This window comes from Schistocerca cancellata, chromosome 4, assembly GCF_023864275.1.
Source record: "Schistocerca cancellata isolate TAMUIC-IGC-003103 chromosome 4, iqSchCanc2.1, whole genome shotgun sequence".
In the NCBI taxonomy this organism is placed as follows: domain Eukaryota; kingdom Metazoa; phylum Arthropoda; class Insecta; order Orthoptera; family Acrididae; genus Schistocerca; species Schistocerca cancellata.
In genome coordinates, this window is record NC_064629.1 from 32354115 (window position 1) to 32379025 (window position 24911).

Below are 24911 nucleotides of genomic sequence, written 5' to 3' on the forward strand. Positions count from 1 at the left end.
AGAGATACACTCAATACAGAGCCCAGCGGGACCCTATTCTCCTGGATATGGGGGAACTATGGGAGGGGGACTCAGATGAGCAGGACTCAGAGACCCCACTTGTACAATGTGGCAAGGATATGATGTCACCAGGTGGTGTCGTATGCTTTTCATGAATCAAAAACGACGGCAATAAGGTGTTGGCGTCTGGAAAATGCTGTTCGGATTGCAGACTCGAGGGACACAAGATTATCAGTGGTAGAGCAACCAAAGCAGGAACCACACTGGCATGGAGCCAGTGGGCCACGTGACTCCAGGACCGAGCCCAACCGCCAACACATCATACGTTCCAGGAGCTTACAAAGAACGTTGGTGAGGCCAATGGATTGATAGCATCCACATCAAGTGGGTTTTTGCCAGGTTTGAGCACTGGTATGATGGTGCTCCCTTACCAGTTCGATGGAAAGACGTCATCACATCAGATCCGGTTGAAGATCACATGGAGATGTCACTTGCAGTCAGACGAGAGATGTTTAATCATCTGACTGTGGATCCAATCTGGCCCAGGAGCTGTGTCGGGGCAATGTTCAAGGGCACTGAGGAGCTCCCACTCTGTAAATGGGGCGTTATAGGGTTCACTGTGGTGTGTACTGAATGAGAGGACTTTCCCTTCCAGCTGCCATTTGAGAGTGCGAAAGGCTGGGGGGGTAATTCTCTGATGCAGAGGTGCAAGCAAGTAACTACCACGAGCCACACTGAAATGTATGGTGGCGCCAGTATTTAAGAGGCAGAGGTTGAATTGATACAGTAAAGTTTTGACATCTCTGCCTCGGCCAGTAAGCACAGTGCCACCCCACAAGGGGTTATGGGTGTTAAAATCTTCCAAAAGTAGGAGAAGTTTAGGGAGTTGATCAATCAGGGCAGCTAATGCATTCGAGGGTACTGCACCATCTGGAGAAAGATATACATTGCAGACAGTTATTTCCTCTGTCATCCTTATTCTGACAGCCACAGCTTCAAGAGGGGTTTGAAAGGGCACAGTTTCACTAGAGACTGAGTTTAGACCTCCACCTGAGACTCAATTATAGTCGCTACAGTTCCTGTAATGTCCCTTATAGCCATGGAGGGCAGGGGTCCGCATTGCCGGGAACCAGGTTTCCTTGAGGGCAGTGCAGATAGCAGGTGTATAGCTAAACAGTTGCCGTAGCTCAGCCAGGTGGTGGAAAAAACCGCAGCAATTCCACTGGATGATATCATCATCGTGAGACTGGGAAGGCATGGAACATTCATTCAATGAGTTAGTTTATGCATCAGAGTCACCTGCTGCCACCGACTTATTGCCTGAGCAGTCTATATTCATTGTGTCTGAGGGTCTGTCGAGATCTAGGTCCTCAGCAGACGCCAAAATCTCCACCCCATCCACAGATGGAGAGCTTGTAGGTAGCAGTAGTGTGGGTGCCACCGCAATTTCCTTGGTCTTAGGGATTTTCTTTTTGGATTTCTGTCGCTGGTCCTTGGGGTTCCTTGGCTGGGAGGACTTCACTGGCTCAGTCTGCGGGACTGAGGATGAACATGAAGCCCTACAGCTGCTTTTGGGCTCTTCAACCACTGGTGGGTGTCGTCTTTCCCACTAGAAGAAACCTGGAAAGGGAGTGACTCAACGGACCCTTCCTAGCGAGAGAGGCCGAAGAAGACAGGCTTCTCTGGCTTAGAAGTGGGGACGGACGTCACGGATGGTTGGGGGGGGGGGGGGGGAGGGGGGGGTGTTGCACCCAAAATAGGTGGTGCACGAGCAACAGGTAGGGAAATGCTCCCCACCATCAAGGGGGCAGGTGTAGTCTTCCAGGTCTGAGATGTGACTGGGGTTGGCAGAGCTGATAGTGCCAGAACTGTTGTAACGGCGGCGTAAGGCAATGTCATATGCACAGGATGCAACCATTCAAATTTTCTCTTAGCCTCAGTGTAGGTCAGTCAGACCAGGGTCTTGTACTCCACGATTTTCCTTTCTTTCTGGCGAATCCTGCAGTCTGGCAAACAAGGCAAATGGTGCTCTGCGCAGTTGACACAGATGGGAGGCGGGGCACATGGAGTATTTGGATGTGATGGGCGTCCGCACTCTCTGACCTTCTCGGGCAATGTATCACCCACTAAGGCCAAGATGAAGGCACCAGTGGCAATCTGATTATCCCTCAGATCCCGGAGGACACCCTGGACAAAATGAACACCTCGCCGCTCTAAATTGGCACACAGCTCATCGTCAGACTTCAAAAGAAGGTCCCTGTGAAATATGATACCCTGGACCATATTTAAGCTCTTTTGGGGCGTGATGGTTACAGAAACATCTCCCAACTTGTCACAAGCGAGTAACGCCCATGACTGGACAGAGGATGCTGTTTTGATCGAGACTAACCCAGATCTCATTTTGGACCATCCCTTCACCTCCCCTAACTTGTCCTCTAAATGTTCAACAAAAAACTGAGTCTTCTTCATCATGTAAGATTCCCCATCAGCTCTCGAACATACAAGGTACCAGGGAGAATAAGATCCGCTGATGTCCTTGGCCTGACATTCCTCCCATGGTGTGGCCAGGGAGGTGAATGATTTGTGGTCATACTTCTGTGCGTTGAATTGAGCTCATGAACACTTAGAGACTGCTGGTGTTTCACCACAGGCAAGAGATGACGTACTATGCTTCATCACGTGTCATCCGCCCTGATGCCACCCACTCCGACCAGCGGCCCTCCCCACAGGTGCCCCCCCAGCCGCAGCAGGATGGCCATTGCCAAGAGTCCCGATGCCCCAGGGGGATGGGCATCTACCCCTTGGCATACGTGGGGAGTTAACGGCGCAGGCATCAGCAGAGCGCTCCCTCTGTGGTCAGGGGGCGACAACGAACAGGGTACATAGTGCCCCACGGTAACGGACTGGCTACCATGCTGGATATCGGGTTCAAGAAAGTCCATGGTCATCGTCGATGCAGAAACCGGCACTGCATAGTGCATGGTGGAAAACACACCCAGGAAAGTGTCCTCGCCCAAGAGATGAAGAATGGGTGGCACTGCAATCCAACGACAGGAAGTGGGCCAAAGATCTCAATGGACGATGGACACAATGCACCATGTAAGGCGCCCTTCCCTAATTGGCTTGCTCTTCGGGAAAATTTTGAAAAATGGAGGTCAAACCCTGCAGGGGACCATCACATAAAGGCCAAAACGTGTGAAACTCCTCTTAGTCGCCTCTTACGACAGGCCGGAAGACCTCGGGCCTATTCTTACTAGAGATGGGTAGTTTGCGAACGAACGGGTGCAAAGGAACGGTTCACCAAGATGAACGAAAGGACCGAGGAACAAATCCAAGGAACGATGGGTTCATAGTTCACTTTGGTCGCGGCGGTCTACTTATAGTTCCCGGGAACGAGGAACGATCGGTTCATAGTTCACTAGTTCACTTCGGTCGCAGCGGTCACTTCGGCAGTTCTCGTTCCTGCCTCGGTCGCGTGCTCGTTGCGGTCTCTGTCTCCCTCGGCCGCACTCGTCGTCTTCGCATGACCACCTGTGTCAGTTCCACTGCAAACTGCTCCTAGTTAGTTCAGTATCCAGTTGTTCGTTTCGTTCTCTGCGATAGCCTATTTTACATGTGTTCCAAACTGTTCTTGCACTTGGTTCTGGCTATTCAGCGTCCACGACCGGTAATCAAAAAGTATTTTATAGTTACGTAAATTACATAAAAATTACGTTGTATGTAATAGGTACGTCTTTTCAGGTAACAAAAGGGCATTTCAGCTCACTTCATTATATTGATGAACAGCAGAAGACATACTTATAACAAGGCAAGTTTCTTTTGTTATTCATATATTTTTTAGTTTCATCGACTTGATTTAGCAGCTAACTTTCAATAATTTGCTTAATTTTTAGCGTAAGAAAGTTCATATAAAACAATTTTCGTGTATCTTTCATATACAAAACATTACATTTTGGAAGGCTCTAATTATTTTTAAGCTTGGTTGTTTCCAATTTGCATTACCTGCTAGTTTGATTTCTTTGGAAAAAAAACTGGGTTGTGGGTCATTTTAGCTCAGTAGGAAAAGCGGTGCCTCTCTATCTGAAAAGACATAGATTGCCATAAAATTGTATTTACTTATTATCTCAAAAATATTTGTTCAGGAGCAGCTTTCAAACCAAAAACTTTACTACAGCGAACTTAATTATTATTATTATTATTGCTGCATTAACTTTAATAATGCAACATAAAAACCTAATTTTTACTAAGCGCATGATGCAAGTACGAGAAAACCACATTTTATTTTACACTTCCATAAAGTCTCTACTTCACCTACGAACTCAGAGACAATGTGAAGTATATATAGGGTGTAAACGATTATTGTTTACAACGTAGCATATCTATGTAGTGGAAGCCGAAATGAAGAATTTTATAGAAGACACTTGTGGTCTATTAAGTTGGGAAACAGCCACCAACAGGTTTACAAGACTACATGAGCTATAGCCCATGTGCGTCGCCTGAGATTTTGATGTTCTCTTCTCCAGCTCTCTAAACATCATCATCGATTGTTTCGCAATTGTTGCTTGCATTAGCTTGTTATTTCTTCACTGCCTAATTATTACATGTTTGTCTGTTTGTTGCATCTGCTCGTAACGGGCAACACATCATCCATAATTGGCGAGCAGTCTGTACTCGGGGCCAGTTTTCCGTGCACCACCCTGTATTATTTCACTGCGATCAGCCACACAAGGCTACAGTTGGCTAAACGAGAGGTTCTGCAGAATGACAGAAATTACTTCTAAAAGTGTGTAAGAACTCAGTCACATACACTACTAGTGTTCAGTTTTTCATAAGACCCATATACCAAGCACAAATGAACAGTGAACGAGTAAAAATGAACGGTTCCCAAATAAGAACAATCAGCAGTGAACTAGTTCCCAAGGATGAATGAGTTTGCCCATCTCTAATTCTTAACCCTGGACCCGCAGGGTGGGGGGTGGGGGTGGGGGGGGGGGAGGGGGGGGGAGCTGGGTGACATCTCTGAGCAAATGCATGACTGGGTTTGGCAATCTGCAAACTACCATCAGCTCTCCCTCCAGTACAACTGCACTTTGCTGTTGGGGACTGCCTGGCTGGAGTGTTTGGTTACGCAAAACTTTGAATTCTTCCTCTATCCGATTAGTACTGGCTTTGGCTTGTAACTGAGTAATTCTGCTAGCCAACTTGCCTTTCTCTTCCTTGGACCATTTAACGGTTTGCATGGAGCTAAAATCACCTGATCTGTCCTGCCAGTGACAAAGTTAGGCCTTAATCCTTGCCCTTTGTTTCGGAGTGACTTGAGTACTCCCCAAAAAATTTAAGTTCTGCTCGAGCAGGTCAACAGACTGCTCAATCAAAGGTATAACTTTGTCAACCTTCCCCAGGATGTTAGGAGAAATGACAATTGGCTACATCTACATCCATACTCCGCAAGCGACCTGACAGTGTGTGGCGGAGGGTACCTTAAGTACCTCTATCGGTTCTTCCTTCTATTCCAGTCTCATATTGTTCGTGGAAAGAAGGATTGTCGGTATGCTTCTGTGTGGGCTCTAATCTCTCTGATTTTATCCTCATGGTCTCTTCACGAGATATACGTAGGAGGGAGCAATATACTGCTTGACTCTTCGGTGAAGGTATATTCTCGACACTTCAACAAAAGCCCGTACCGAGCTTAAGATTCTTCCAACGAATCTCAGTCTGGCATCTGCTTTACCGACGATCAACTTTATATGATCATTCCATTTTAAATCACTCCTAATGCGTTCTCCCAGATATTTTATGGAATTAACTGCTTCCAGTTGCTGACCTGCTATTTTGTAGCTAAATGATAGGGGATCTATCTTTCTATGTATTCGCAGCACATTACACTTGTCTACATTGAGATTTAATTGCCATTCCCTGCACCATGTGTCAATTCGCTGCAGATCCTCCTGCATTTCAGTACAATTTTCCGTTGTTACAACCTCTTGATATACCACAGCATCATCCGCAAAAAGCCTCAGTGAACTTCCGATTTCATCCACAAGGTCATTTATGTATATTGTGAATAGCAATAGCTCATGTAATGTAGCCCACAACCTATTTACTAACTCGGTTACGGTCCCCCTGGATTGACTGTTGACAAATGGCGAGCTCATAATGCAGATGGTCAATTTTTAAGTATAACAACCCTGGACAGCTCCTGGCGGCCATGCTCGTATGAAACCTGACATGCTCTGTACGTAACCCGGAAAAAACCGCACTCAAGTCTGGAGTTATTGTTAAGTAGGAGTGGGAGTAGAAGGGCTAAGCCAAGATTAGATTAGATTAGATTAGATTAGATTAGTTTTTCGTTCTATAGATCCATGCTGAGAAGATCCTCGTGGATGTGGAACATATCAACTCTTTTTTTATCTGAAATAACAATACTAATAGTATTAATATATACAATACATTATTTGTTTTTATTAAAAAATTTGTCAATGGAGTAGAAGGAGTTGGCCACTAGTAAGTCTTTCAGGCTCCTTTTAAATTGATCTTTATTTGTAACTAAATTTTTTATGTTTGCTGGGAAATTATTGAAGATGAGTGTTCCTGAGTAGTGGACCCCTTTTTGAACTAAAGTAAGTGATTTTAAGTCTTTGTGCAGATCATTTTTGTTCCTGGTATTGTATGTATGAACTGAGCTGTTTGTTGGAAAAAGAGATATATTATTTAGGACAAATTTCATTAAGGAGTAAATATACTGAGAGGCAGTGGTTAGTATACCCAGTTCTTTAAAGGGGTTTCTACATGACATCCGTGAATTTACTCCACAAATAATACTTATTACACGCTTTTGGACTCTGACAACTTTTGTTTGACTTGAAGAGTTACCCCAAAATATTATACCATATGACATTATGGAATGAAAGTAGGCAAAGTATGCAAGCTTTTTCATTTTTATGTCGCCTATGTCTGCTAACACTCGAATTGCAAATACAGATTTGTTAAGGTGTTTCTGCAGTTCTGTGGTGTGCTCCTCCCAACTGAATTTATTATCGAGTTATAATCCCAGGAATTTAAGACTGTCAACCTCTTCTATCTGCTCTTCTTCATACTTTATACATATGCTGGGTGGAAACCTCTTACAGGTTCTGAACTGCACGTAGTGAGTCTTTTCAAAGTTTAATGTCAATGAGTTGGCTTTAAACCATTTATTAATATCCATGAAAATATCATTAGCAGATCTTTCTAGAACTACACTCGACATACTATTTATTGCAACACTTGTGTCATCTGCAAACAAAATGAACTTTGCTTCTGGCAGTGTAACTGATGAGAGATCATTAATTTACACAAGAAAAAGCAATGGCCCTAAGATGGATCCTTGTGGGACACCACATGTAATTTCTTCCCATTCTGATGATGACTGATGACTTGATTCACTAGTCCCTTGTACTGACACCCTTTGTTTCCTGTTAGCTAGGTATGACTTGAACCATTTTGCAGCACTGCCCGTGACACCATAGAATTCTAATTTATTTAAAAGGATGTTGTGGTTCACACAATCAAATGCCTTTGACAAATCACAGAAAATACCTGCTGCTTGTAATTTGTTATTTAATGAATTAAGTACATTTTCACTGTAGGTGTAAATAACCTTCTCAATATCAGAACCCTTCAGAAATCCAAACTGTGTTCTTGATAATATGTTATTTGTGGTCAGATGGTTGAGAAGCTGCCTGTACATTACTTTTTCTAAAATTTTTGAGAATGCTGGCAAAAGTGAAATCGGTCTGTAGTTTGATGGTATCTCTTTATCCCCTTTCTTGAATAGAGGCTTAACATCTGCATATTTTAGCCAGTCAGATAATGTCCCAGTTATAATTGACTGGTAACACAAGTAACTTAGAATTGTACTAAACTCACATGCCTTAATTAACTTTGTTGATATTTCATCGTAACCACTAGAATGCTTTGTTTTCAAAGATTTTATCATGGAAGTTATTTCTTTTGGTGAAGTGAGTGACATATTCATGTAGCTGAAGCTATTTGTAAAGGCTAGTTTCAGATATTCAGGGGCATTAATTACTGATCCTGACAATCCCATTCTATCAGTACTTGTTAAATAGATTTGCCACACTATGCCCATCGATTACTAATGTGTCATCTACCCTTAATGCTATTTGCTCCTGTTCCTTTCTGATTCTACCAGTCTCCTCTTTCACTATATCCCATATTGTTTTTATTTTGTTCCCTGACATTGCTATCTTCTTCTCGTAGTGCATTTGTTTAGATGTCTGAATTACTTTTTTTTAATATTTTACAGTATTCCTTGTATTTAGCTAAATCATCAGTATTGGAGCTATTCTTGGTTGACAGATACATTTTCCTTTTTGTCTTACAGGAAATCTTTATTCCTTGTGTAATCCATGGTTTTATTATAGACTTCTGTTTAATTTGAGTAACTTTTAGAGGAAAACAGTTTTCAAACATGGTACTGACATTGTTCATGAATGTATTATATTTTTCGTTCATGTCATGGGCACTATAAACTTCTTTCCAGTTCATATCTTTGAGCAGTTTTCTAAAACTCAATTTTTGGTTGACTGACTACTCTCCTGTACTCGGACTTAGCAGTCTTGATAATCTGCTCAGAATTTACATCTAAAACAAGAAGCTGCATGTCATGATCTGATAGTCCATTTATTACAGGTTTTATGATATGGTTTTATTCCTTTGATTTGTCTATAAAAATGTTATCAATGGCTGTCCTTGAGGATTTAGTGATCCTAGTTGGGAAGTTTACAGTGTGAGTTAGATTGAAAGACAACATTACTAACTGCAGTAAATGTTTACTGGAAGATTGCATTAGAAAATCTGTATTAAAGTCACCAGCAATCAAAATTTCTTTGTTTCTTCCTGTTAAATAACCCAAAAGAGCTTCTAGATGATTTATGAATAGATTATCATTTCCTGCAGGTGCTCGGTAAATAGTTACTATTATATAGGATCTGTTATGGAACTCTACTTCTGTTGCACATGTTTCTAGATGCTGGTCTAGACAGACTTCATTAATGTCCATGTTCTTGAATTTATGGCAGTTTTAATAAATGTGGCAACTCCTCCTCCATCCATATCTACTCTGCAGGAGGTAGGAAGCTAGCTTAAATCCTGAAATGTTTAACATATCTATACCAGTGGTCACTTGATGCAGATTATGTCAATTTGGTTAGATGAATTCATTTCATCAATACAAATGAGTAGTTCATCAATTTTATTTCTGAGTCCCGGAATGTTCTGGTGTAATAAAGATAACTGATACTGCATACTAATGGGATTATAACTGCTTTGGAGAAGATGAACTACCAGTTTCTGATTACTTTCTGTTAAACATTGTTTAAATGGAATCTGTATGCTAAAATCTGACTCCTGTTCATCTGTTTTCTCAAATTGAGTGTGTCTGCCAATCACTCTTAAAACTCGTTTTCTTTCCCCCTTCCCTATCCTAAAAAAGGCATTCCTCTGACACCTGTGACCACTGGTATTTTACCACTTGTGACAGTGCCCCCCCCTTACGTTTTCTGCAATCAACCCAGACCCCTTCCCTTTCCTATTGAGGTGAAGGCCATGCCTAGCGTAGTCCCACCTATCGATAACATCCACAGGAATCAAACCAATATGGGACCCTATATCCGTTCTAAGCAGCCACTCCAACTCCAAGTTCACCCTCCCGACGGAAGAGTTCAAATGAGGCCGATCATGGCGTCTCAAGACAGACACAAATCCCACACTCGTATGCTTCGTTGCTGATGCTATCTTCACCAGGTCACTCTCTATGGAATATTCAGAGTCTCTGTCAATGCTATTTCCCGGACCACCCACTACAACCACGGCATCCTCCTTTGTGAAATCTTTGCATAGAGAACCTACATCCTCTGTTACCTGACCCAGATCTGCACTAGGCTTGAAAAAGTTTGTGACCTGGTACTCTGGACCTAGATTTTCCTGCAGTAGTTGGCCAACACCTCTACCATGGGAGCTACCTAACAACAGAACTTTCTTTTTCTTTACAAATTTCCCTACCTTTTTCAAGTCCTTGAAAGCTTGTTGTGCCCTTTCTACAGCTTCAGCTACATGAGGCTCATCCGATTCTGACTGAGGCAACAAGTCAAATCTATTTTCAAGATTTATGACAAAGCTGTCTGATGCTCTCCTTTGCCTGTTCCCCCTATTACCTGTTGCCACTTCCCACCTCTGTTTACCCTTCTCCCTCTTTAACCTGTCCAGTTCCTCCCTTGCCTTGTCTAAGTCAGCTTGCAGAGTTGCAATTTTCCCTTCCTGTTCCAGTATTTTCCTGTCTCTACTGCAGATCCTACAGTACCACTGGTGAGCCTCATTAATGTCCCCATTTCCCACGCCACTACATTTGCCCCAATGAAAGAAACTACAGCACCCATCACACCACACCCCAGAACTAACGATCCTATAGCATGTCACACACTTCTCACTCATGGTAAAAACAGAAATCGTATAAACTGATTTAAGTACTGACTAAAACGTAAACAAATGACCCTAGAAACTATTCAAGCAGATATAAATAAATTGAAAGATTACTGAATAAAAAAAAACTGGTAATTACATATAAGCTTAAGTCACTGTTTACTTATGATACGCGCGCTTGAAATTAAGCCTAAAATCCGTGCTATAGGTGCAAGAAGGAAAATAAACTTCTTACCCCGTTTAATCTTCTTTAACACTTCACTAACACTTCCACTAATGTAACAACACTTATATTTATACCCTCAGGAAACGTTTACCTATAAATTTAATTCACTGCTTACTTACAATTCGCACGTGTGAAATTAGGCCTAGGATTCGTGCTACAGGCGCAAGACGAAAAATACGCTTCTTACCCCGTTTGATCTTATTTTATACTTCACTAACACTCCTACTAATTTAACAACACTAATATTATATTTGTAAAAACTGTAAACATTTAAAAACAGCTTAATAACAATGTTTCTTATAATTATTTAATGCAGCAAATACTCGAAGAGTCCACGTCGGCGGATTACTTTCGGGGGGGACCGAGCAATACAGGCTCCCAAAGAGATAGTGAGTGGCGCTCCTCAGAATAGGTAACTCTCTCAACACAAATACATGCTGAAGGTACAGGGTACAGGATCACGGCCGGGTGTGGAACATCAGAAACCAATGTCGGCCCTGCAATGGTCATAAACAGATGTTTCTTGTCTTCCCAAACCTTAAGTCGGAAAAGGGTATATAAAAGGATATACCAAAATTATGGTCACTATGCAATTAAACCAACAACCAAGGCCTAATTCTCAATAATGATAGGTTAATTCTCAGACCTGTTGCGAATATAACTGTACGTATGTACAAAAAACTAGAAAAATATAATCAACAAAGCAACAAGCCCAGAATACAACAGCTGACGGGCGTCAGCTACCAGGTAAACCTGCTGTGGGTAAGACTATTAAATGCCGAGAATTATTTTGCCTTTTAAATATTAACATACATACATGAAGGACTACAACAAGATAATCGTTTAAGCAACAAGTAGCAGGTGTTACTGACAACAGTAATACTTAGTCGCCAGACCTGCTGCAACCCAGCATATACATACATTAAAAATAAAGAAGTTTAAACAGCAAGACCTATATTATCTTGTTGACAACACTAATAATCAGTCACCCGACCTGCTGTGACCCAACATATACATACATAAAAGGGGCTTAAACAGCAGCATATATCTGTTTTAAAAAACTAAAACCATGTAATCAACCGAGTCACAGGCCCAGAGTACAACTGCTAGTGGCTGTAAAACATTTGGTAATAACAGTATTTTTAACTGTACGCTGATTGAGCCCTTAACGGCACTCTGTCAAAAGGCTCCTGTTGTTGCTCGACATTAAACAAATTGCCTTTCAACAGTGCACATTAACAACAACAGAAATATCAACGGTACCCTGTCGAAAAGTAGTAATCTTGCCAACAGTAATTAATAATCACAGAGCAATGACGTATTTGGTTATAACAGTAACTTCAACTGTACGATCACTGAACGCTCAACATCACTCTGTCGAAAGGGTCCTCTTGTTGCTTGCCGTTAAACAAATTGTTGTTCAACGGTGCATGTTAACAACAACAGGAAAATTCGAGGAACACTACAAGAAAGCCACAACACAAATCCACAAGCTGCAAACTTGCAGATCAAGTTGACAATATACCATTAAAAGATGAACACACACACGCAACCACAGCCAGATTCAAACTGTCAAACAGTGAATGTCGCTCTACCAAGAGGCAATCTCGCCAGTGCAACCTTGTGGGCAGCAAAATAAATAGCAAACAACCGGCACATGCTAGCAACCAAGAGTCTAGTCTGTGTGAGGCAGCTTTGAATACCAACGGCCACCGTTTCACAGACCAACAGCCACCTTTTAAACCACCACATCCTCTTTAAGGGGAAGGGGTTTACAATGTATAAGGAACAAGCAATCTTACCACAAGAAGCTGGGAACTCGATAATACAAATGGCAGAATATAATGCCTCCCAGCACATCGACTCGCCACCCTTCTGGATGAGTCGCAACACAAACCGCGAAGAGGCATGGCTTCCACCTCAAAGCAGCTCACCATACGATACAATCCCACTCGCGAAATGCGGCCATGCACGCGGGCCACCTACCACAAAACGCCCATACGCTAGTACGTCCTCTCTCTCCGAAAGCCACCAGCGATCACATGCTAATCACTGTGACCCCCACTGGTGATGCACCAAAGGAAGGAGAGCACAGCTCATCTTATACACAATCAAGTAGATTCTTAAGTTTTGTAGAATATAAATGTGTAGACAGAATTCAGAACACTACACTGGAAGTCTTAACAGTCAGACATATCAAGTACCTCAATGAGAACACTACCTGCCTCGACAGCAGAGGTCACTAAAACACACTTGAGCAGTGGAGTACAGTTTCTTATCAGCGGACATTGTTAGTTTTCTGGGTTCAGTTCCAACCCTTTAAAAACTGTCTATGGAGTGAGGGCACACGACACTGTTGATCGTAATCCATCTCTTAGATGTGGATGTTAAGCTCTGTGGCCATCCTGGTACTAATCAACAGGTGCAGTGCTGGTACCAGGTTTCGCCTTCTCCCTTGTGTCTTATTGTTATCCACAAAGCAAACATGACACTGCTCCGTAAATACACTCAAAAGTCAACACAGTCACCTACATCAGACCGGTACACTTAATACAACCATCACATTTCATACTTCCTTCCCAATTAGGTGGCTGAACACCAGTCAGAGTCCACCAACCAACAAGGCCCTGTAACTTTACTTATTTTAATTACTGAGGAGTATCAGGGTAAGCGGGAAGTATATGAACAGAACCCTACAGATGACATACAATAACCTACTTTTCAGAGAATGATCATTGGGAAAACCCTGCAAAAGATGGCACGACTACGCCATGGAGAGAATAATAATAATAATAATAATAATAATAATAATAATAAAAGCAATTCACTAAAATCATTCTAAAAGTACCTGGATGAATAAGAAAAATGGGATACAGTTAGAAGTTATGTGCTTGCCTCAACTTCACTCAATAGGTGTTATTATACCAAGGTTTAGTCTATGAATGACTGTACTAGTTGTGGTTGGCTGGTTTCAAAAATAATTTGCACACATTTCAATACACTGACACATTGCATGTTGGCTTTTGTGTTGGGATCTTTGGTCACCATTTAACAATTTTTCTGGTGATTCACCAGCACAACTGGTTGGTATTGTCAGAGGTTCACTCTCCACTGCTAGCGGTGGACTGAAATAGAGCCCATGGCCGGAGATTATACGCACTTGTCACATCAACATCTGACTGCTTTTCCTCGGTCATTATCCCTGTGGTTCTCGCTTTGTTAGATGCAATGGTCATTCCCTGCAGGACAGGAATCCAGGCTCTTCTTTCTTGTTACAACTACTGTCATATTTATGAATTTCTATGGCTTCCCCCAAAAAAAGGCCACAGAAATTCACAAACATGTCAAAAGTTTTAACAAGAAAGAAGAATGTTTCGAGGTAAATGGATCCTGGATCCCCTCGTTGTTGCAGACAACCGCTGCAGGACTGAGGGGAGAACCACGGTGGTAATGACCTTCAGAAAAGTCCTCACAAGTGGCTGCAAAAGCCCCAACAATTTTAATGGCTTATTCAACACTCCACTGAATCATTAAAAACACAACCATCTTTCACAAAGTAATGATTTTTACAACTTTTGTGTTTGAAATCAATTGATAAGGCTTGCATCTCAGTTTTGCAATAATCTCATTACTTCTAGCCCTCAAGTTTTATAATGCCACTTATGTCTGTTCCTACCTATTCCAGTTGTAAATCATGTGTAGGAAGAATAACTGTTGGTAAGCCTCAACCTGAGATCAAATCTCTCCAATTTTAACTCCGTGTTCTTTTCACAAGCTATACGTAAGAGGAAGCAGTATTATGTTTGATTCTTCTATGAATACATGCTCTAGAGATTTTCCAGTAAACCAGATTATGATGCAAAATGCCACTTTTTTAGTGTTGGTCACTGGAGATGGATGCACATCTTGACACTTGCACACTTACAATACAAACCTGTCATAAAATAAGCTGCACTTTGTAACTTCTCTATTAACTTTATCATTTCTACTTGGTAAGGGCACTAAACTGAGGGGCAATTGGCCTGAAAAGGGTTTTATACCCACTTTGTGGGTAGACTATGCATTTTGAAGGATTTTCCAATGAGTACCAGTCTTGTACATGCCTTTCCCACAATTACGTTTATGTAATCGTTTCACCTTCATTCGATTTGTATACATATTCACAGATATTCAATGGATGCGACTGTTCCCAGCAAGTGTTTGTCAACAGTGCAATGATATAACAATGGGTTTTTCTGCATATATGTCCACAATACATTGTATTTCTTTATGCTGAGGGACACTTCCTCTACCTCAAACATCTTCCTATACCTTTCTACAATTTTCTCGTGTTGAAAATTACTTACAACAGCACACAAGAACAGCTCCATGGCATTTCTGACTTTATCAAACAGGTTAATTAGATACACCAGGTGGTTATTATTAAAATGCATCTACTCACACGGGGCCGGTGTCGTCTAATTATAATAAGCCAATGAAATTTGGTAGACTGTCTAATGCAATAATGTGCAACTGATTTAAGATAGAAAAAAATTAATTCCAATTTTGGCCAAAAAGTGCAGATCTAGCACTGTGAAAGCAAGAAAGATGTATAGAAATCTTTCCGTACATAATGGATTAGAAACAGGACATGGACAGAAAGGGTAAAACAAGTGAGAAAGGCATAATGTTGATTTTATTATTATCCGGTGATTACACAATTTGTCCAATATGAGCACCAGATATGTTGACAAGATGCTGTACAGCGCCAGAATTGCGCTCGATGGCCAAAATTGGAACTAATTTTGTTTTCAGTGTAAATCAGTTCCGTATTAAAGCATTAGCATATCTACCAAGTTTCGCTGCAGTACAATAATTACAGCCCACCCTGGACTCTGTGAGTAGCTGCACTTTAATTATAACCATCCACTATTATCAACAGTATTTGTCTCATGATACACCCAAAGCTATTTTTACATCTGAAGATTTCTTGCCATTAAAAGCTACCTGCTGTGTTCTACTTGCAACTCTTCAGTCTACTCATAGAGCTCAGCCATGCAGTTCACAGTGGCTTGCACAGTTCACTATGAGTTACAGTGTCTCTAAAGCATTGTGGAAGTCAATGAACACAGAAACAACCTGTGTGCGGGAAGCTACTGCCTTCTGGGTCTCTTTGATGAACAGAGCATTATGAATATTACATAATTGTTGTTTGTGGAATTCATGTTTATCCATACAGAGGTGGTTTCTCAACTTCATGTTATTTGGTCTGGTAATTTTCTGTGTATAATGCTTGCAATAACTTTCTTGATAAGCAGTTTAATATTTAATGTTTCTAATTTCATCAGATATATTCAATGGCATTTTCAAAATATAATAAAACAGTCTAGGTGACATAAAATATTTCTTTTTAAAAAAAAACAGTGTTCATTTTCAATCAATGGCTGATCACCTTCAGTCCGTTACATACTCCTTGCTGTCTGCTGCAGCTGCTGGCATGGAGTGCTAACTGCTCTAGGCTGGTGTGAAGAACAACTGCTACATGCTACTTTATATAAGCTGTGGACCATTATTATAAGACAACAACATATCAATTTTGAGTCCAGAGATTTTCGATAATCAGTGGAATGATTTTTGACCTAAGAGAGTGTCAAAATAGCTATTCACTGTCTTCACAAAAATGACGGTGTCATTCAGGCAGCAAAAATATATCCACGTAAAATATCACCACAGGATGGCTGTTGTGCATTTAATAGCCCTAAGTTTCTGACCAATTATATCCCAGGCATGTTTGATATGTGACACATCAAACATGTGCAGAAAAAAGCTGTGGCTCTTATTGTAGAACTGAACTGGGACTTACCCACAAATATTAAACATTACCACTCAGCACACAATGACTGTTCATATGATCATTGTTGACCAACTTCCATCTGCATGTGACTAACACAAATCTACTCCAGTCCACAATAACAGCCATTACCTTATTACTATCAAGAGTGGCACTGCCCTACAAGAACTACATTATTTTTAATCTCTCTTTAGGCCATAACTTCAAATCTTATGCTTGAGAAAGGCACACAAGATAAAACTGCAGAAGTACAATAAAAACAGTTACAGCTAAAAGAGAAAATAAAGTTATTTAAAGAAATATTAGAGGCTGTTAAACTGTACTGAAAGACGTCCACACTTCTTGCAATGCTCTAGTGCCACATCTACACCATGGAGAAAGCTGCACAGTCTGTTATGGTCATATAGGAGGGAAATGAGGTCATTATATGGAAAACATACTCAAATCAGACAAGGAGCAGCATGAAAACTGACCATGTCATTTTGAAAGGAACCATCCCGGCATGGCAAACTATTTTTAAAACCACAGTGAACCTAAATCTGAATGATCAAATGGGGACTAGAGCTACACTCCTTCCAAATGAGAAATTTGTTCCTTTGCCACCTCACCTCTCTGCTCAGCATTCAGACAAGACAATAATTCATCATGATCGATTCCATGGGGATGATTGTGCCCCATGACCATGATGTAATCCATGACAGAAAGAAGGGTATCACAGACCAAAAACAAAGAAATCTCCTAAAACACCCACTCATGACCTTCATTGACATATCCATACCTAACTAAAAAGCAATAAAAAATTACACTTCTTTTCACACAACAAACACCAAATTAATCAGACCTAAAAAATGCAAAAAACACAAACAAAACAAAAAAAGCCTTAGTAACTCACTGAAAATACTACCACAACCCACATTATGACACAAACTACCTAAACTCAAAATTACGTTAGCACGACGATAACCAGAACTCATATGAACCCAATACCACACATTAATCGCAGCACTTCCACACCCACCACCAGAGGGCACCATCAAATACAACCTGACACCTACAAACACAACCAACTCAGAAACACCATGCTGTAGTGACATCACACACCACAGCACCATTACATCACGAGTCAAAGCAGACGGGTGGAATCGCATGGTTCCGTTGACCCATGAACTTTTGAAACCAGTATCTTAGCTGCACAGCAAATGTGACAGTAAAATGTTTGTAAGACATTTATAACCCAATTTCAAGAAACAAATGGCATACAATGATTTAAGAATTATACTGCATAATATAAAATCAATAAATCCAGGAAAGACAGCTTAGATTTTCAGTTATAGCATTTGTACTGACTTGGTACATGGTCAGAACATTACTACATAGGAATGGATCTGCTAGGTTGAATACGTACCTTGTGGGTCTTCACCTTCTACCAAGAACGCAACTTTGAAAAAGCTCCTAAAAATGGGTGCTTATCATTTTCAGTTACTCCTTCAGCAAGAAAACACAAGATGATTTCTGATGACAAAAAAATCTCCATCTCCTCCAGTAAATCGAAAGATCTACCTTTCTTGGCCCTATGAAACAATTTTAATTGTGAGGTCAGATCCGGAACCCTGTGACTGCTATCAATCAGGTGGGCGGCAAAATTAGATTTATCAGCCACAGCCCTTCTTTCCAGCATCACATGCTCACGGAATCTGGCCTCAAACTGTCTGCCATTTTGGCCCACATAACAGGCGTTACAGTCTGAACACTCCAATCTGTATACACCTGTTGGTGAAAACTGTGAGTTTTTTGTATATTATGCAATAATAAATGCCAAGGACTGTTCACAGTCAAAAAAGATACAGTAACTTTATACTTCTTAAAAACTCACGCCACACTCGTGCTAACAATACCACAGCAAGAAGACATAACAAATTTCTTATCCTTATCTTTTACAGTGTTGTTCACATTTGGTGTTTTATTTCATTCCATTTTTCTTGCAATTTTGTTGTAAATATTAGCTACATATTGCTGTGGATTATTATTACTTTTTTCAATGTATCTGATAATGTTTAATCCTGATTTGCATTCAGTTTTTGATAGTGGTAATTTAAAAAGTCTGAGAAAAACCTAAAACACCATCTGTACAGGTGTCGTCCTGGAAATACCAATGGTACATTTCCCACTTCCATTGCTAATTTTTAAATCTAGGAAATCTACAGGATTATTACCCATTTCACTTGTGTACTTTATTTTGTCATGTAAATTATTAAACTGTGTAACAGTTTTATTAATATCATCAGTATCTTTCATTAGAAAAAGCATATCGTCTACAAATCTGAAGTAATAAACAGTTTTAAGTGCCAAGTCGGGATTTTCATGAAAAAAGTGTTTTCTAGATGTTTAATAAAAATGCCTGTTAATAATGCAGAAATTGAATGCCACATACTTAACCCATCTTTTAGGAGGTATACTTCCTTTCTGAATATAAAATATTACACCTCAGGATTAGGGACAGCAGGCCAATAATGTTGTCAATCTCGTCCCTAGACAAATTGTTCTGTGCAATTAAATCTACCTTAATGGTTTCGACCGCAGTCTCAACTGGTATATTTTTGTATAAGTTAAATATGTTCCACCATACAAATTGCATCTCCGTTATAGCACATCAAAAATACTATTAGCCAAGTCATAACTGTTTTTTACTAACTACTGGTTATTGATTTGGTATTTCTTTAATAAAGGCACTTTGCACTATACTTTTTACTATCAATGTATGCCATTTTTGTTACTTGAAATTGGTATATAAGCATCTTATAAACACTTCACTGTGTACGTCACATTCACTATGCAGCTAAGACATTTCAAAATTTCATCACATAGTGTATGCATACACATACAGTGGTGTGATTATGGTTTACATTTAGACTATACAATTTAGTAAAGAATGCTAAATTACAACTTTTACACCAATTTGATAATCCTGGTTCAATGTTTTATGGAAACAAAGTTTAATATTCTGATGTACTTCATGATTAGTGATCCAGTGTAATGTAACACTTGCCGTAATGATTTTTTACTTATATACAAATGTATTTGAATTCGCTGTATTTTTATGTATATAAATTGTTTATCTTAAATGATATTTTTACATATGAGCAACGAAAATACAGGGTGTTAACTATCCAGTATGGTGTGACAAACACTTTTTAAATATTTTTTGGAATTACATGCCTCCAGACGAAATTGTATTTTACTAGAATTAAAATTTGAATTCTCTGTATTTTTATCTATTTTTTATCTTAACCCAGTCTTTTACATGTGGGCAAGAAATAAGGTCTTAGGTTATCCAGCATGATGTAAGCCAACATTATCTGTATGGATCTGTAAACAGCAGCCTCAGTTGGACAAACACTTGTACATGCCTAAAATTGGAATATGTGTTGTCATAATTATGTTCAATCTACGTGACTACATACTGTGGTATGTAATTGTGGAATTTTAATTGTACACAACTTTGACATAGTATTTGATAAATGCACTGTTTCTAAGTTCAATTGTTGTATTATTTGCATTTATAGCAGTGATGGTAGCTGCACACAGATCATTGCCATAAGAAAAAAGTTATATGCAATAGAAAGGACCTAGGAAAGAATGGGGATTGAACCCCGAACGGCTGGATTTGTACCCTGGCATTAGCACATAATCGGCGCCCATACATTTTAATTGGATAGCTACTTTAATTCTATTAATAAGTAAATAACTGTTACATGTTTTTAATTTTTATTTCAACTAACTCAAAAGATGTGTTAGTAGGCTGAACATCAAGATCCATTACAACACTGAAGTAGTAACAGCACCAATGTCCCTAATGACTGGAAGCAAAATGACTGAAAAAAAAAAATTATTGCTATGACAAGAGGAAGACCAGACATGGCGAACTGATTTGATCCATGTCTGACAGATCACTTGTTCACTTGTGTACCACCTAACATTAAGGACTAAAAAATATATTAGCTATTGATTCATTACACACACACCCCTTTTTCGACAAAATCACCCCAAAAGTTCCACGATGTGCAATTAACTCAGAAGTGACAGGATCAATAGACAACTGGGCACTTTTTATCATATTATATGGGGGGGGGGGGGGGGTCCAAAAATACATATTTTCTGAGAAATCAAAAAAAGAAACTTATGACTGACACAAATGCATAAAGTTAATGCCCTTACACAAAAACACCAAAGACCAAGCAACCAAGACATTTAGCTGGGCAGCACAGAACCTACATTATTACTACCCAAATTCCATAAATTTTAATGTATTTTTCTCTGTATTGAAACTGGTGAGAGTACAAGGGACAATAAGGTAAACAAATCATTAAGGACTAATAACAAAATAAGTAAATAAATTTCTCAAACAACCTGGATTAGCAAAGAATTAAAATTTTAAATGTAGCTGTTTCACAATCGATCCTTTACACACACTGTTCCATATCTTCACATTCCTTTGAAGAACTAGAACACGTACTATATAAACATTAAAAGCAAATACATTCACTACACCAAGAACATCAAACAACTGCAATCTTCAAACAACAACATCTTGTTCCTTCTCAAGATTCATCAGAAAACAGACTTCATTTACTTTTAAAAATATTTCTTTTTCCCCCAACTAATTTCGCATGTACCATGGTTATGATAACAGCACCTGAAAAATTGTTGCTGTAAGTTGATCAAGAATGATGCAATGAATAGTTAATTCTCATACAATTATTTACATCAATGACAACTCTCTTTTATGGTACCAATGAGGAGAATGTAACATTTTCCAATACATGGAATATCTGAGGTAACTAAATATTTTAGTAAGCATGGTCTAAAAGTAGCCAACTCACACCGCAGATGTATAGGAGATATTTGCGGAACTGGGAACACAGACAATACGGGGTGCGCACTTGGATGGCGATCTTTGATGGGAAACCACATTGTGTATGCAGGAAAATAAGCAGTAGCTTAACCACCTGTCCAAAGCTGTATACAATAAAATGATAAAAAACAGGATAATTTTCCCGTTTATAAGTTATGGAATACATGTGAGGGGCTGTGCCACTGATGCGTACATAAACAGACTACTGGTGCTACAAAAAAGTTGTTATACAGGGAAACCTGTCACAGTGGCCTTATCAAAACTACATCTGTCACTATATATATATATATATATATATATATATATATATATATATATCACACTTTCTGTACGCCACCAGGGTGCCAAACCCATATTTTATAACGTACATAGTCACAATGCAAGAAATAAAAAAATTATTTCAGGCAAAGGGCAAAATTAAAAGTAACAGACCACTGTCCATATACCAGTGGCTTCATGTGTTACAACAAACTCCGAGAGTCAATAATCCATATACTGGGCATGGACTTAACACAGATTTAAAAAAAAAATTCCTGTAAATCAGCATCTGTATTTATTGAAAGAATTCGAAACTGTGTATATTACATATTAAAGTTTGTAATTAAATACGAAATGCATTAAACCTTTGTACATAAATATGATATGTACTATACCTCTGTAACAATATGACGTTTGCAAAAGTCACCATTTGATGACTACATGCAAAAATAAATATAAATAAATAGATAAATAGAAATAAATAGATAAATAAAAATAAACAAGCGTTCCCCTTCGAGCAATTGTTATGGGAACATAAACTTCAATTGCTGTCCCAAATCATTCACTTTCGTAGATAGATGGATGAACAGGTTATATTCTATACATTGCTGCTAAACCATCGTAAATATTAAGACTCCATATTTTCTTGAAAGGAACATGTAATTTGTAAGCTATGCATTAATTACAATTATTATAGCTTCACAGGTATGTTACATAGCAAGTTAAGTACAAACTATCGTGTTTTACACCATACTACAATCGTAAATTTTACGAAGTAATCTGGGTTAAATACCTCGCTCATATTCCATAATCTTTATCACATACATATCGGTACTGTGTTGTTTCAACAAACCACTCACTTCTTACATAGTCGTTACGTTATTCTGACACCTAAGTCCGTCGGGTATTTAGACGTGCAATACGGCACTTACCTAATGGACAATTTTGTAGTGATGGATCTTGCTGGTTCTCCAAACTCATGTCAAGGGGCTCATTTATTACTGGTTCATCTAGGGCCCGTTTATTCAAACTCATCTCGACGGGCTCACTTTGTTCAGACTCGTCCAGTTGCCGTTTACTTATATTCATATCATGGAGGCGACTGACACCGCCCGCCTCTTAAAGCCAACTATGGCGGTTGCGCCTACACTGCGCCTGCGCGCTTTATGGTTGCGAACGATTGTATGATCTATGGTGGCATTAAATTTAACGGAGAGGCACTGACGCTGCAACTGTGAAGCCAGTGGCTATAGCGTATAAATTTCTATGGGGTGAGCATTCAGATGCGCACGACGAGAATTCTGTCCGCACTTGATTTTGGGACGGCACGTGTTAGCCCGTATAGCGCTTAGTGTACGTTGAGTGTCATTACTTCGGTTTGACAGATAAATCACCTTCAGTAGTACAGTGAAACTTTGTGTATGCGTTTCACAGAATTATTAATAATTTGATACCAGAACGTGAAGTTGCCTTAAAGATGTGAAGAGCAGTGGTATCGTACTTACTCGCCATAGTATCATAACTCAAATTCAGCTTCATTTACGTTTTTTTTCGGTAAAGAATAAGAAGTGAAAATCAACATTTCTTTCTTTTTTTACCTATTCATGTTGTCGAATCTATGTTCTAATTAATTACGTACAATCACACTGTAGACGGCGTCGAAGTGTCACGAAAATACAGCGCATTTCGGACTACGAAGTTGTTACAGTAAATATGGCAAGCGATTTGCACCATCTGCTTGTCCATTACTATTTTCAACTTTCTTTATTTACCCTTGACTTTTTATAGGCAATTAAAATATCTATGACATTTTTCGCCATTTCATCAGAAAAGTAAAACCATACACTATGCACAAAAAGAAATAAAAAACACAGTATAAATGGTCCAATTTTGGAGTAGTGAGCGAAGTGACAGCAAACAATATTTTTTTTTTAGGTTTTCTGTTGCACTGATTCATATTGTCAAATCTTTTCTAATTAACTATGTTATAATGGTACTGCATAGGAAACTGTCTCATACAGACATACTTAGATACACACAAGGGTTTGAGAACTTGCATAAATTGGAGGAAATTAATTCTGCATATGATCTGAGCAGCAGGATGTGTACAGTGTGACTGACAGTTTACTTAAACACACTTGCAAATTTACCTAGCCCATCATGTGGTCATAAAAACACAGATATTATCTCTACAACACTGTGAATCAATATTTTTCGACATGGAAAGTGCATCATATCAGTATAACATTTAAAATTATGTATTTGTGATACATATGTATGAAACACACCTGGTCCTCCTTTTGCATACTTCTCTTTACATCCATAACAATGGCAGCACTACATCACAGCTGTTACTAAAAGTCAGATGTGCAGAAACGTATGCAAAAAAAGGAAAATTCGTGTAATATTCAAGTTTCGCTATTTCTGCATATTGCAGACAAGAAGCGTTGTCCCATTAACGTGACTCTCCCGGTTTGACTAGAACATGCGCAGCAGGCTATGGTGACTCCATAGATGTGCATACTCTGTGTCAGTGGCCAACGATAAATACTGGCCTGAGTGCACATCTGTGTGCCATCAGTAATGTAGTGTTAATAGCTAGCCAACATAAATGAATGCTTTGTCAGTGGCTTCGTCAAACACCTTTGACCAAGCTACTGCACTCGAGTTATTACACGATCGTAAAATTTTTCGTCATAGGTGTTCAAGAATGGATGCCTGATAGTTAACAACGGCATATGTTTGCGATGAGTGCATGGCTCGAAAAGAAAATGAAATGGAAATGACTGTGGGTGAAACCGTGGATAGCGAGAGGAGAAGCTCGAAGTGTTCACCAGAATTGGCGTCGTGAGCTACAGTGCAAGGACCTAAAGGACAAAGAAAATTATTTGAGAATGAGTGAACAAACATTTTAATTTGCCCTCGTGAAAGTAGCCCCTCATATTTGGAAATGCAACACTCATTTAGGAAATGCCAGTTCCTTGGAGCACATTTGCATAAACTGCACACCTGACAGAGTTGTTAGCAGAGATGACTCTGGTCACGGCTCTAGGTGGTCACTCACGTCACCTAATCGGTCAGTGTGCGATTACTTTGTGTGTGAGGGGGGGGGGGGGGGCTCAAGTCTAAGGAGTATCGCAACAATCCTCATAGTCTTCAAGAACTACAATAGAACATTTCGGATGAGACTGCAGCAATTCCAG

The 24911-nt window shown here is 39.6% G+C and overlaps 1 protein-coding gene across 2 annotated transcripts in view; it reads right to left on the reverse strand.

Annotated features, from left to right (window-relative positions):
- The window catches only part of LOC126183188 (transmembrane protein 183-like), a 252438-nt gene extending 229593 nt beyond the window's left edge, over window positions 1-22845 (reverse strand). For both annotated transcript variants that reach the window (XM_049924924.1, XM_049924925.1), the window contains exon 1: window positions 22641-22845. In XM_049924924.1, the coding sequence (XP_049780881.1) occupies window positions 22641-22797 (157 nt within the window). In that variant the 5' untranslated portion in view covers window positions 22798-22845. The remainder of the gene's footprint in view (window positions 1-22640) is intronic.
- Between the last annotated feature and the right edge of the window lie 2066 nt (window positions 22846-24911).